Genomic DNA, 15,214 nt, shown 5'->3' with positions numbered 1-15,214 from the left:
TAATTAAAAAATAAAACAAGTGTAAGTACATGTCGTACTCAACAAATATAACATGGGGTTCATGAGGCTCAAAAGGCTAACACTGGTTCACTGCGATTAGCTTTTAATGAGTCATGATTTTAGCAAATGAGTAGTAACAAGTTTATCACAAGCCCATATAAACCCATGATCAGGTAAACATGAATAATGAATAGCAAAAACAATTAACCATTAGTGAGCATCTTCATCATCCATATGATTAGTGTTCATCATGTATTCCGTAAATGTTCCAAGGCCGCTCATGACCGTGAGCACGGCTGAAATACCAGTTTTACACTCTGCAGAGGTTGTATACTTTCACTATGAGTCGTGATTTACCCTTTCACCCGAGGTGATCAGCCTCTTAACCCACTACCAAGGAAGGTCGGCAGGGTTCACTATGAAGCCTTTCAAAGGTTTGTCTAACAAGTTAGGGCCATTAGATTCATTCGGCAAATAGATGTAGAGCTCCTCTTCCCGATGGCACATTGACACGCAGCCTATACATATAGGGACAGAGGCCGCACTATACCCGATTCGGCAAGCCATTCTTACGCCAATAAAGGTAACCACTAACAAGCTAGAAAAGGTCCTCATACTGAGCTAAAGCCAAAGCCATGTAGCCCTCACAGCTGTACTGTAAGTCCTGGATGATCACTTACAGATAAGTCCTTAGGGAGAGGAATCTAGAGCACCATAGAAATAGCCCAATGCTCTAGCCCCCTTGTTCCATGTTGCTAAAAAATATCTTTTAATGTTTATTGCATAAACCATTAGTCAAGTTACAAGATCATGGCTTTAGTTGAGCACTAGCAAAACTACCCAATGCAATAACCCAAAGGTATCAAGGTACATGGTACAAAATACTAGGAAACCCTTAGTGGCAATCAAGGTAGACACATGCAATATGAATTAAGTGATTAAAGGTGATTAGGTAACAAGGAAGATCCCATGCTATACTTGCCTTAAACACCGATCCTTCGGTAAGCTTTAATCTTCAACATTCTTCTTCTTTTTCTTCTTGATCACCATGTATATCTCATCGACTGGACGAAATCATAAAGCACCACACAAGCATCCATACAATCATACACGAAGCAAACAATAGATCTAAATTAGAACAATACACCAAACATAAAATCAAGATGAAAAGTTTGTAAAATGAATCTACGTCTCGCTATGAACACACAGACGCGAAAAGCACTCTAATCGGAGCTTCGGTGAAAAACTGAAAAAGATACATCTACCGATAGATTCGCTTTACACGCAGAAAAGAAAACTATAAGCTTCATTTATTTTAACTATATAAAAGCTTATATAAATTGAATTAAGTCAAATTTAGACTCGAATTATAAAACTAAAGTAAAACAAATCATATTTTATTTACAAAACCCAGTTGCATAATTGTTATTTAATATATGATTCAAACCATGAAATTCCAGTATTAGTGACATGATAAACACTGTTACTAATGCGTAGATCTCGTTGCTATGAATCTAACGTAACTTGAATGGCTCAAAACGGAGTTGAAACGTAGAAGATATGAAATAAACAAGATTTCCTCTATTAAAATAGTAGATTAAATCTAATCACAAATTTTAAAAGTTGAAAACCTACTTAACAGTAGTATTAACATGTAGATTATGAAATTACGAACCTAACGCAAGTTGAACGGATCAAATCGGAGTTAAAACGGAGAAGTTATGGCTAAAACAAAATTAGTGGCAATTCTGTAAATAGCTGAAAACGTAATTTATTCTTAACCGAAACAAAATATGCTTTCAAATGAAGAAAACAAAATCTGTAAACATGTTTTGGACTACGGGTTTATTTTCCAAGAATACAGGGACTCTTTAGCAAAAAGAACAATGAAAGGGTATGTTTTAATCTGGGCCATTGATCTAAAAATGGGCGGCTCGGGATGATGTGTATTTCTATTGTATTTCAAGGTTTGTTTTGTTAAAGAAAAACGGCCACAAAACTCATGCATGACCTCATATGACATCATCGAGCTAACTTGCAGATTGGAACAGTGCAACACATGCATGCATAGGTGACGTTGATTGCTCATATGCATGTAAGCCTCCATGCTTTGCGTGATGTACGTAGGCATACACATGTGGACATGATAAGCGCGCTAACAGGCCATAGATCATAGCGATACGAAACTAACGCAACAAATGAACTAAAACAGAGCTAAAATAAATTAGATGTGAATTGGACAAGTGCACGAGTGTGGGTTGCCTTGCTTGCTTCTGGATTGCATGACGAGATGTGTTCTCCAAATGATGAGTGTGCTCTTGAAAGGTACAGGTGGCAGAAGATGCATACAGATGCACGCATATGTACTTAATGAATTTGCTGTAGGATCCATGTACGTTGAACAGGAGTCATGGCTTTGATTTCCTCTCTGGCAGTGAAGAAATTAACGTGCAGGAGCTGCTTGCTATGGTGAGGACAGAGGCATGAGCCTGACTTGGGCATCAACTAGCAAGGACGCTTGTGCCCGGAGGTGGATGGCCGACGTGCAGAACAGCAAGCGACGGCGACATGTAGAAACTGATTTCCATGCAAGCAGACAGATACACCATGATGAAATAAGGAGTGCAGACTGCAGAGAACACAAAGACCTGATAGAAAAAGGAAAGGTAGCAACAAGAGGCATTCTCACTGGAGACAGATGTGCGGCAGATGAACAATGGTGACCAACAGGGCTCTGACTGGCGGCCGGCACGACGATTCCAAGCCGGCAACGAACCGGTGCCGAGGAGACGAGAACGCTGACACGGCAGCTTGATGAAGCTTCTTCTCAAAAAGGTTTTCTCAGACCTTGGTTTCAGCGTTGCTGAAACATGGTTCACGGTCGGCAATGAGTAGCAGATTGCATGTCCATGGAGCAACGGATGTAGCCATGAGTTGGAGAACGGTAGGGACGGCGGCGGACTTACTTGGTGCCGAGGAGAGTATGGCCGGGCTAGACAGTGCGGCGGCGACGGCGACGACCACCGCGAGGGAAGGAGGGAAAATATAATTTACTACACGAGAGATTTCTCAAACTAGGGGCTCCCCTTATGGTAGTTTTGGTGTGCTTTGCCCAAGGGGTTGGTTGATATATATAGGAAGAAAAACTCCCCACATCCACGTCAAATAGCGATATGGTACTAATTGATGTTACACCCTCCACATTTACTAATGGGCCTAAATAATCATTAAAGCCCATTAGTAAATAAATGCATGGGCCTTTTATGATTTATTAAGATTATTGCACCTTGGCTTTGAGCGTTCGAAAAAATAAGAGATTTATTATTTTCGGAATTAATTAATTTCATGGATAAAATAATTCTAGAAAAGTCCAGAATTGATATTTAAGCCACGAAAAATACTCCGAGACCTCCAAAAATTTGGGAAAAATTCCTAGAGACACTTTGGAACATGATGAACCCAAATAAAGTATTTGGAGCTCATAAAAATATTGTTGGGAACATGGAACATAAAGATTAAGGTGAATGAGGTAGGAATTAAATTACAGAAAGAAGCTGGAAAATTTCTAGAGATAGATATTCGTCTCCTAAACGTATACAAAAACACACATTTTGCACATAGAAACACGAGGTGCGACCGGCATGAATGCAACAAACACGTTTCTACCTTATGATAAACATCATTATCCTTTCTCTTTCTGAGTTCTGTCATCTCATATCTACATATATAAAAATATAGTGTGAGGATATATAATTTATATATATACATGTAGCTTTATATATATACACTTTAATAGTAGAAAAATAATCACACTTATAGACAATAACAGCTAATGAGACTTTTGTCCAGAGAGTCCAGGTGGCATAGTTGGTGTAATTCTAAAAACTTGACATATATAATGTCATCGCCATGGAAGTAATATTGGTTTCAAACTCTGACAGAAACAAAGGTCTCTCTCCGTTCACACGTCACCATGTACCACTTGTTTAGCAGGTATATTTGCGTACCCAGTTCACCTAAGGCCTCAGGGTTGTATAGACTCTTTCCATGTTCAAATTTCTTCCAAGGATCCACTATCGGAGCAGATGGTCCTTCAGTGAGCACTTGGGCAAGATCCAAACCAGTATCCTCGTAAAACTGAACCAGGTCCTCAAAATCGACGTCCAGTAAGTCTAAGTTTGAACCATATTCATTACGAATGACAAGAGGGGGGACTGATTGTTGCAATTGTTGTCTGAGTTGTGCAATATCTTTCCTTGCTCTAGTCTTTTTCTGCTCTGCCTCAAATGACTTGGTGAGAGAGCGGTCGTAGTCCGATTTTGGCAGGGTCTTTTGAGATTCCCGCTTTTTGTGGTCCACCTTCTTTCTTAGAAGACCTGGAGGTAGGTAGAAGTACGGTTTCTTCGGGTTCTCCCTCGCTTCTTGTTGCTTTCTGACTTTTTCAAAGAAACTGTTCACATCTTTTTGTACTACAGCAGTTAATTCTTTTTCACTTTTCTCGTAAGATAGTTTTTGGGAAATAATTGAATTAGAGGAGGCTTTCTTCTTTGCCGGCTGGTGGGCCAACGACTTCGTTTGTGGGGCGGACCTCTTAGGAGTTAGCTGCTTCTTAGTCATCAAGGGAGGCGGGACAGCCGTTGGAGACCTTCTTGGAGGCGTTGGAGACCTCCTTAGAGGTGATGGCGGTGGAGACCTCCTTAGAGGCGTTGGAGACCTCCTTGGAGGCATTGGAGACCTCCTTGGAGGCGTTGGAGATCTCCTTGGAGGTTTCGGCGGTGCATAATCATTGCCCGGAGCACTATGATGATCTAGAGATTGAATAATTGGACTTAAGTTGGCAGAGGTCCTGCTGTGTGAGTACAAAAAAGAATAATTAGGTATAAAAAATTATTATTTTTAATCATGCATGTCAATAGAAAATTAGTGAAACATTATTTTGTTCACTTTTGTCCGCACCTATTGTCTGACAGTTGAGGAAGTGGCGGTGGACTAGAGATCCCTAGAATAATGATGTAGCGCTTGCGCCATAGTATGAATGTCTTCTCTGCTTCTCCTAGAGTCTTTCCCCATCACCTCCTGGAATGTCAAGAGTCAGATCACTAAAACCTTTGTTAACTCTATCCACTGAGACGCTAACATATACAGATGGTATTATTGCCCCATGGATTCTTACTGTCTTGGTGGGATCTAGAGGAGAAAAAACACTGAGAGCCACCATGATTGTGGCATTCTCTTTTCGAACTAGCTCCTTCAATTCATCATCGTTGATATTATCATAATCATCCGCTTACAACGTGAAATGTTGAAGGATATCATCCCAAATTAAATTCTTATCAAGATCAGAGACAAAACTAACACGAGGCTCGTTGATCTTTTGCTTCCATTCACGGGCACTGATCGGAAGTCTGTCCCTTACAAGGTACCCACAGTGTTGCACGAATTTTCTTGCATGTGGACCAAGTGGTTCGCCTGGCTCAGTATTGAATTCCGATATTATGTAGCGCCCCTCCAATGGCTTTTTCGGGCCTCGAATATTTTTGCTTTTCGCTGTTGTGGTCGTCGATCCAGAGGGCTACGTATAAAAAAGAATAAATAAATATCATGTGTACACATAATAGATGATAGATATTCAAATATATATATAATATTCAAATATATATATAAATATATATACCTCACCAATATTTTCTTGCACAATATTTTCTTGATTATTTTCAAGAGCTAGGTATTGACTCCCGTCATCTACATCCTGCTGGTCACCATCGGCAAATTGAGTGCCAGTGTTGATAATATCCATCATTTCTTCATCCATATTGTCTCTCGGGGCAGCCATCTAGATTTTACACCACTAGATATATCTATAAAAAATCATATATCTATAAAATAGATCAAGTCATGTGCTTAAAATTAATTAAATAACTACACTCAAAATTTATAACAATACAAATTTATAACTCTCTAATATGTATGTATAACAAATATATATATATATAACAATGAAAACCATACACTAGTTATGCATATGCTATTTAATGGATAGAGCTAGGGGATTAAACTTAAATAATTATAGAATTTAGGGTTGTTATTTACGCCGAGCTCTGGTTAGGGTTTGCATGCGCGGAACTTGATTAGGATATATATAAGAGATTTGGAGTGGAGCTCGGCCGGGTTAGGATTAGGAGCGAGTTCAGGATATTAGGTTATATATATCCTGATCTACATTGGTGTATATAAATATATTAAAATTCATGTCACCATAATTACGAAGAATCAAATATATATAACTATAGAATTCAAGGTTATTATTTACGCCTTTGTTAGGGTTTAGAGCGGAGCTCGGCCGGGTTAGGGTTTGGAGCAGAGCTTAGGATATTAGGATATATATCAACATTAATGTCAATATATCAAAATTCAGATATATATACCAAAACATTCATAGCACTAATAAAAACAATCTTTTCAATTGTGGCGAAGATTCTAATATATTTCTACAACTATATATTGTAGTACACTACTACATTTTTTCTATAATTCATCCACTCAACAATTTTTCTATATATATATATATTATATTTAAGTAAACTACTACATTTTTCTATTTTATCTACAAATAAAATCTATCTATTTTTTCTATATTTTTTCTATGTGCACACACTCATACACACGCTGGCGAGCACACGCACGATGGCGAGGACGAGCACGAGCACAAGCATGGTGAGGAGATCGAGGACGACGAGCGTGGAGGATGACGAGCGCGTGGAGCCGGCCAGGACGAGCCGCGCGTGCGCTAGAGCTAGCCGCCGGGGACGAAGGACGAGCTCGAGACGCGGTGCTGGCCGGAGGTGATGTCTCGACGACGAGGACGAGCGCGCGGTGACGGGGACGACGACAAGCGCTCTGACAAAGGGGACGGCGACGATATATAGCGTTCTGTAATCATATATAGGCGATACGAACATGATTTATCTTCTCGTTAGCATTTCCGGGCACAGGCTTTAAACCAAACACACTTTCTCCGAGTTTGCCTCACTAAGCAAAAAGCATCAACTTTCCAGTCAAGTCTCATGCAACATTCTGTTTTGTGTGGCTCGTGATTTGAACCATGCAACAAGAGTAAGTAGATTTGACTCTTGAATGATACTACCTTTGTCCGCTATTCTGATATATAATATATATTTGATGTGGATGAAATTGATGCGGATGAAATTGGTGTGCGTGATCTGTTCCTATTCCTGAATGCTGATCCACAGCTGGCGTATACTGTATTAGATAGAATGAGGCTATCGACGGAATTGTTCAGGCCACCACGAGGATCGCGTGACGATCGATCAATTGACGTGCAAGCATGGCGCCGATGCAGATGATGTCAATAGGGTAACTGTTTTTCTTTTAATTTAAGTACATATAAACAGCCACTAGGACAGCATAGGCCAACCAATCCCCAGTAGGATAGCAGTTGGCCAATCCAACCAGTAGGATAGCAGTAGCTAGTAGGCCATATATGGCATCAACTGGCCGCCCATGTACCGGACGTGATGCGTCGTCGGCCGCCACCAATAATGCGCCGCTGGTCGATTGGCTATACAAGCCAGCACAAAAATCATACGCTCAGCTCACGCACAGGCGAAAAGAAATATGTACGCTTCTCTTATGATCAATCTATTGCCTCCACACGTTTTTACACAATGGAAAAGACTTCAGTGAGGAAAAATCGTTTCGTTACAAGCACAAGTGCACAACCAAAGGGGAAATAAAACAAGTTGTTAGAGCATCTGCACTAGATTGAGAATATCTGATCTCATTTTCCTGTAACTAGAAATAAAGGAGATTAAAGACAAACATCAAGCTCCAACAAATTCCCTTTCCAATCCATTTTCCTAAATTTTCTTCTCAATTGAGAAAACCGCCTCCTCAATCCCTCAAATAAAGAGCAATCATAAGAGATTTTCCTCAATTACTTTCTTTCTTCACCTCTCATTGACCTCTAGGGCCCTACACCACCACACCGCGTCTCACACCACCTTGAGCCAGGAGGGCCACATCATCCCCCTCCTTCCCATCCCTGATCCCTCGCGGAGCCCCACCCGCCGGTGCACTGTGTGCTCCCGCCAAGGCACTGTGTAAGTGAGTCTCCCGCACGGGCACATGGCATGCGCGGCCGTTAGATGGCCAGGCAGCGATCTTATCTTTCTAATGCGGCAAGCGTTAGTACGTGATTATTATGCTACTAAAATTTGACACGATACAAAAATGATATTATGTTTTTAATGCAACACGCACTAGCACGTGATTATTATACTACTAAAATTTTATATTATTTTTTTGAGCATCTCAGTGACTCTAAATGTGAAAACTCAAAACTACAAAGTAGTAGATCTCATTGAGAGCTACAACTTTCATGTAAAATCCATCTTCATTTGACACAATACAGAAAAGATATTATTTATCTAGTGTGACAAGCATGTGCACGTATCCCTGATGGTGCATCCTCTCTGAGCTCATCTCCGTGCCAAGTTTCTCTGCATCCAACGATCCAGCTCACCGGTTCTCCCTCCTTCGCGTGCGCCATATATTCAGCGGTCCTCCAGCCACATACGTCAGCATTCAGCGGTCCTGGTCGCTGCCACGTCATCGATCCTACTGCGCCCCATGCATGGCGCGTCAACGTGATTTCGCCACGCCATGCGAATAGGCGCGGCCAAAAGTATTAGTTTCAAAAAATAATAAACAGTGTTATATTTGAAAATAGTTTCAAAAAAGTGTTAAAAAAAAAATTTCCCATCGTGGTGCCACGCGAATGTCCAAGACCTAGGAGAAAGAAGAAAATGCTTTTTTTAGCCTAGACTTCTAAGTATACATGTTGTAGTTTCTCAATTCTACTAAACGCATGCACACCCTCCTATTGCGGGGCCATGCGAATGTCCAGGACCTAAGGGAAGTAAAAAAATAGGGGTAAACCCAGGTCACTAAAAACTTGAACCCAGGACCGGTGGGTTCGTAACCACGTAACCCACCACTGAGCTATAGCTCAGGACCTAGATGTGCTTCTTTCTTAATAGAAAACGTTGTGTCCCGTCCGTCCAAAAAAAACACAGTTACTCTCCTCCTGTCACGCCTCCTAACAGTATTTCTGCTTGTTTTAGTGATTTATTAATCACCGTCGCGCAACCAAATTCATTCAGCAGATTTGACAGTTAGCTAGTGTGGAAATTACTGGTCACTAGTTGCCATGCATGCTTTTATATACATGGCGTTTTTATTGAACCTATACTAAGCCTATTAAAGTTACTCCTATCTTAGACAAGGTGTATGAATGCGTGATCATAATCATCAATCAATCAAACAAACAAAGAAACCCTCAATCTGTGAATGCCATTACGTTTTCAAGACGAACCACCCCGTGGACTGTGATTAATTAGACGATCACTAAGTTCAGTAATCACCTTGACATTGAGTACTGAGTAGTAGGACTATATATATCAAGCTCCTCAGACGTACGGCACATCCACAAATGGCTGCCAGCAACAGCACCGCTGCTGAGGCGAGGACTGTTGACCCCTCAGTGTGGGGTGACTTCTTCATTGACTACGTCCCTAAACCGATGCAGGCACGCACTCATGCTCGATTTATTAAGTTTTAACATGTCCGGTGTCTATGCTGTACTATATGCGTATGCCTTTAATTTGCATATATAATTCTTGTAGATGTTGGAGGGAAGCATGAGGGAGAGGGTCAATCAATTGAGGAAGGAGGTGTGTGGACTGTTTGAGGCTTGCAGCGACAGCAACGCGGTGCACCAGATGAACCTTGTGGACACCCTCCAGCATCTGAGTATTGATCATCTCTTCCAGGAGCAGATTGATGCCACACTACGCAGCATCCATGGCTGTGGAGGATTCAGTAGCCTCCATGAAGTTGCCCTGCGATTTCGCCTCCTTAGGACCCATGGTCTTTGGGTTTCTCCAGGTAGGTATATATGTGTGCCTGCATATATATTGCACATACTGGCATGACAAATCTGTACGATAATTTCATTACAGACGAATTGATCAGCAAGTTCAGAGGCGATGATGGAAGCTTCCGTACAGAAATAACGAATGATCATAGAGGCTTGTTAAGCTTATACAATGCAGCTCACCTTTTAACGCACGGAGAGGTGGAACTTGAAGAAGCAATGCCATTTGCAAGGCATCATCTGGGACTGGGATTATTAACAAGTAGCCTTAGGGCCCCATTAGCTGGTCAAGTAACCCGAGCCCTTAAGCTACCATTGCCAAGGACACTGAAGAGATTGGAGGCCCTAGATTATATGTCCGAATACACTCAAGAGCAAACATACAATCCCTCCATACTAGAGCTTGCAAAGCTGGATTTTAACCTACTTCAACGTCTTCACCGGAAAGAGCTCAAAGCCATTTCCCAGTACGCATGTTCCAAACTTCTAGTTATCTCTTGTTGAAATAAAACATGACAAGTTTTTAATCTTCTTCCCGTTTATCATGCCAGTCTTCCACTTCCACAATGAAGTTTAATTTTTTTTTTTCAGTTCATGAGAATATCCTCTAGCTTTCTATAGGCTGCAGAGGTTCACGGTTATAAGGGCAGCTTGAGGCCCTGGTTTACAACATCCCCAATTGTGAAACTAATCAAATGCACGACTCACTATTCTGTAACTAATATAAAATTTTTGGATACAAGTGAAGTTTAAACATAAATGCGGGTGACCTTAAAATTAATCATGAGCTTTAATTTACTTCACAGCTCCTTAAATTACGTAAATAATTTCTACTCATGAACACAAATTAGTCCACGCCTAGCCTGCTGATGATATATGGACAAAATGTTTCAGATGGTGGAAGGATATTTACCAAGAAGTGGAACTAAACTACGTGCGTGATCGCGTGGTTGAGTGTTTCTTCTGGTGCTACACAGTATACTACGAGCAAGATCTCTCGCGGGCTCGGACAATGCTTACCAAGATTTTTGCACTTATGACCGTGGTAGATGACACATTTGATGACCATGCTACCTTAGATGAGTCTCGTAAGCTCGCTGAAGCTTTAAGAAGGTTTGTATTAGTTAGTTTGGCTGATTACATTACCTTATTATTCCTCTAACCTGTTGTATCCAATTCACTAGCTAGATTAATTTGGATGCAAGATATATATGGTGTGTTGCAGATGGGACGATAGTGCAGTTTCTATGTTACCCGAGTACCTGAAGAAGTTCTACCTAAGGCTGTTACGAAACTTTGAAGATTTTGAGGATGAACTGCAACCAAATGAGAGGTACCGTGTGGCTTACACCAGGGAAGCGGTACGCACTGACTAATTCTGAACCAACCACCAACAAGGCAGCAATGATCTAATCGTTCTCATATATACCAGTACTGATGCATTGTCTGTACAGTTTCAGATGACGTCTGAAAGTTATCTCCAGGAAAGCGAATGGTTTCATCATAATTGCAAACCATCTTTTAAAGAACACGTGAAGGTGTCTACGGTATCGGTCGGACCTCAAACAGGAGCTACCGCGATGCTAATGGGCATGGGTGATGAAGCAACCAGAGATGCATTTGAGTGGGCACTGAGGGGAGACACTGCTGTTATGATCTTCGGGCGGATAGCCCGTTTCTTGAACGACATAGCTTCATTCAATGTAGAGTTTCTTTCCATATCATTTTTTGATGTGCATATTGTTGTTAATCATCATTGCTCACAAAGTGGTTCTTGTGACTAACTAATATATATAATTGGAGCATGCACTTTATGTTGCATTGTTTAATTTGCAGAGTGGGAAGAGCAAGAAAGATGTAGCAACTTCCGTGGAGTGCTACATGAACGAGTACAATGTAACAAGTGAGGTAGCCATGACTGAGATAGGCTACCTAATCGAGGATGGATGGAAGACAGCAAACAGAGCTCGATTTGAGCATCCTGAGCTACTTCCAGCGGTGCAGCGACTTATCAACCTGACAGTGTGCATGCCGTTCACGTACCGTGGTAAAAAGGACGCACACACAAGCGGCAAGGATATGGAGACGATTGAGCGCCTTTTCATCAATCCAATACCCCTCTAGCTATAAATTTGTGGTTGGTGTTAAATGCAGCCCACCCAAAGGCTGCATACATGCATTGTGGATATTTATCAACCAATAAAGAGTGATGTAGTGTGCTTGCATAGCGTATCTGTACGCACTTATTTGTCTTTATATAAAGAACAATAATAGAAAAATAAAACTTGTAATGGAAATTTACCCTCTTCAAAATGGAAACAGTTACATCCTATGCACCTTGACATGTGCACTTGTTCTTTATTGATATTTCAAAGTAAATAATGCATGATTCTCTTTTGATACTGGTTACATTTGATTCTGGTATATATAATAGGCGCCTCATGCATTTCTCCACTCCCCACTACAGGTAATATGATGACGTTCACACATTTTCTCTGGTTATTAAGTGTGCATGTGTAAGTCATCAAGTTCACAAAGTATTGGATTTTCTTGTGCTATCAGCAGCGTGTACTTTAATTTACTTATAGTTTAATGTCTTAGGGCATGTACAACGCATATATTAGCATCGTCTGTGTAAAAGCCTCTCGTGAGTTGGGAGCTGGGAGCCGATGGGAGCTATGACGGCTCGTGCTCCCAGGCACCAAGCGACGAGCTATCTTTGGACCAACAAATAAAAAAATTTGTGAGGAGTTTGGAGAAACTAGTATAAATGCACGTGCGGCACGCACGTGGCAAAAAAAAAATTGTAACCAACTATCTAAGATTTAAAGATTTTTTTAGGAATTTCAATAAGTAAAGCTTAAGAATTAAAAAGGAAAGCTCTACCAAATTGACTAAAGAACTGAAGAGCAACAACTTAAGGTGCAGGAGTCATCGAGAGACATGGTTATGATCCATGTATTTTGCACACCCTATGAAGTAGGAAGACATGGTTATGATCCATGTATTTTGCACACCCTATGAAGTAGGAAGACATGGTTATGATCCATGTATTTTGCACATGATTTCTTCTTCTTTTTTATCTTGGTAGATGCACAAAAGTCGGAACAAAATCTCGTTCAGTCTCCCTCCATCTTCAGCTTCCTTCATTGATGCCAACGACCCTTGAGCTTCTGCCGTGACACTACATGGCCTTAAGCACGAACACATGGAAATTGACCCAGAAATTTCTTTGACAAATGGGAAGCATGTACAGGTCCTTGTGGCTGCTGGGTTATATGTACTGAAATCATTAATCAAGATCCATCAGATTTTCTTAACTAAGAACAAAATAGGCGAGCATCATGCTACAAGGTTCTTAGTATGTTATTTCCTTGCAAGCATTTCAGAAACTGTTGCTCCAAATGAGAGTGTATGGAGCAGAGTAGGAGAGTTTAAAATTTAACAATACATCATTAGCAGAGCCAGTGCATCGACAAAATTATTTACTCTGCAAAAACTCTGCTCGGTTTGCTTCCAAAATATGCCAAGCCAAAGATTTGGCAAGCCATGGTTTCGTTCTTGCAGAGAAACCACATAAGCTGAAATCCATCTATTCATGAAGAGAAAGGGGGTAAACAAGAATTTAGATATTTTGAATAACAACAGTTTGATTAATTCCAAGAAGGGCATGCCCTTTGCTATTACAAGAGTTTGATAAGCTGAATGCACTTTGTACTCTAGCAGTCTAGCTTAATAATAGAAATCTATTGCGTTCAAAAAAATAATAATAGAAATCAAGTTACTCTGCTCTTTCTAACCATGCAAAGGGACAAAATATACTTAGAGCAGATAGGACTATTTTTAGCTGCTGAGATAAAAAAAACATGTTAGTAATGAAATGTTCACGGCGCTCTAAATAAGATAATACATTTTTTTTTTTTGCATTATCACCTTGCATGTAGTCCTCGAAGAGTAAAGGAATAGCTCCATCCTTGTTGCTGAGTTTGTGCTATGTTTTCCAGATTTGGAATCCTCATAATCTGTCAGACTTTTGGATATTCCAGTGGCAGTTGGCATGCTGTCTTCGTAATCAATTAGATCAATACCTTGAACAACCACTTGAGGGAAGCTTCGCAGTCTAATAATGTCTACAGACTTTTCTTGTGCAGTAGCTGGCATTGGCAACACTAACAAGGCTCATTTGCCCACCAAAAGTATGCAATTTGTATAAAATTAAAATCAGAACATGTATTGACTTGAGAGCACAGAAATTCGAACTATCAATGTTCAATCTTTTTTGCACAATTATAGCAGCACATACTATGTAACACCCTAAAATTTGCCTCTTTTGAAAATATGTTTAAAATGATTTATTTTGAAATTTTGTGCTCATGAAAACATAGGAAAATAAAAATTTTCATTAAATTAAAATTCATCATAAGGTTTAGCAACATGTTTGAGCATACATGCCCTTGCATTTGGTTTATTTGGTTGAGTGGTTGAAAATTTAAAATGATTTGAATTGCGTTTGGAAAGAAATTAAAAATGGCTTTGAAGTAAAAGAAAAGGAAATTAGGAAATCAAAGCATTTCAAAAGTTGTAAAAATTTATTTTTGACAACTAACCAAAATTTCTTATTTTTTTAGTTAAGTTGAAAAGTATAATCAAAATTCTAATTGAAATTGGTTTGAAAATGAAAAAGGAAAAATAGAAAAAAAAATTGGAAAAGTTGAAGGCCCGCTCCCTCATCTTGCTCAGCCCAACAGCTGGCCCGCCCTGGCCTGTCCTCTCTTCCTCACTGCCTTCCCCGCGTGGGCCTCCTGTCTCCAGCCCAGCTATTTCTCCTCCCCTCCCGCGCAGCCCAGCAGCCAGCGGCCACCATCTCCCCCTCTCTGTTCTCTCGCGCGGCCTTGTTTCTCTATCGGCCCAGCTGGCCATTTGGTTTTCCTCCGCTCGGGCCGAAGCTAGCGCCGGCTCATTCTCTCATGCGCCTGTGGCCTCTCCTCTGCGTCGGCCCACTCGCGCCCCGCGTCTCCCTTCCCGCAGCGGCCCATCTCCGCTGGCCAGCCAGACATCCACCCGCGCCCCTCTTCCTCTCCGCCCGTTGACAGTGATGGCCCGCCTATCAGGCCTCTTCTCCCTCGCGCCGTATTCGGGCAGGAGACCTCCGCCGCGCCAACACCGAGTCCGGCTCCGCCACGATCTCTGTGCCGTGCCTCCTGAGATGTCACCCCTCATATAAACCGCCCAAGCCGCCTCCCTATACAACCCCAGCTC

General features: G+C 41.0%; 1 protein-coding gene across 1 annotated transcript; it reads left to right on the top strand.

Moving 5' to 3' along the window:
• Window positions 1–9,511: 9,511 nt before the first annotated feature.
• On the top strand, window positions 9,512–12,079 carry LOC136483130 (tau-cadinol synthase-like). Its single transcript, XM_066480227.1, has 7 exons — window positions 9,512–9,607; window positions 9,705–9,966; window positions 10,041–10,422; window positions 10,850–11,068; window positions 11,181–11,316; window positions 11,410–11,658; window positions 11,792–12,079. The coding sequence occupies exons 1-7, from the start codon at window positions 9,512–9,514 to the stop codon at window positions 12,077–12,079; spliced, it is 1,632 nt and encodes a 543-aa protein (XP_066336324.1).
• Window positions 12,080–15,214: the final 3,135 nt, after the last annotated feature.

Source organism: Miscanthus floridulus, chromosome 1, assembly GCF_019320115.1.
Source record: "Miscanthus floridulus cultivar M001 chromosome 1, ASM1932011v1, whole genome shotgun sequence".
Taxonomy (NCBI): Eukaryota; Viridiplantae; Streptophyta; class Magnoliopsida; order Poales; family Poaceae; genus Miscanthus; species Miscanthus floridulus.
The sequence above is the reverse complement of the archived record's forward strand: the minus strand, read 5'-3'. Positions and strand labels throughout refer to the sequence as shown.

Excerpts from the sequence above, each read along its gene's own strand:
- LOC136483130 (XM_066480227.1), top strand. The coding sequence starts at position 9,512 with ATGGCTGCCAGCAACAGCACCGCTGCTGAGGCGAGGACTGTTGACCCC. Across the intron at positions 9,967-10,040 it reads TGGTCTTTGGGTTTCTCCAG|ACGAATTGATCAGCAAGTTC; the intron begins GTAGGTATATAT and ends ATTTCATTACAG. Across the intron at positions 11,069-11,180 it reads CTCGCTGAAGCTTTAAGAAG|ATGGGACGATAGTGCAGTTT; the intron begins GTTTGTATTAGT and ends GGTGTGTTGCAG.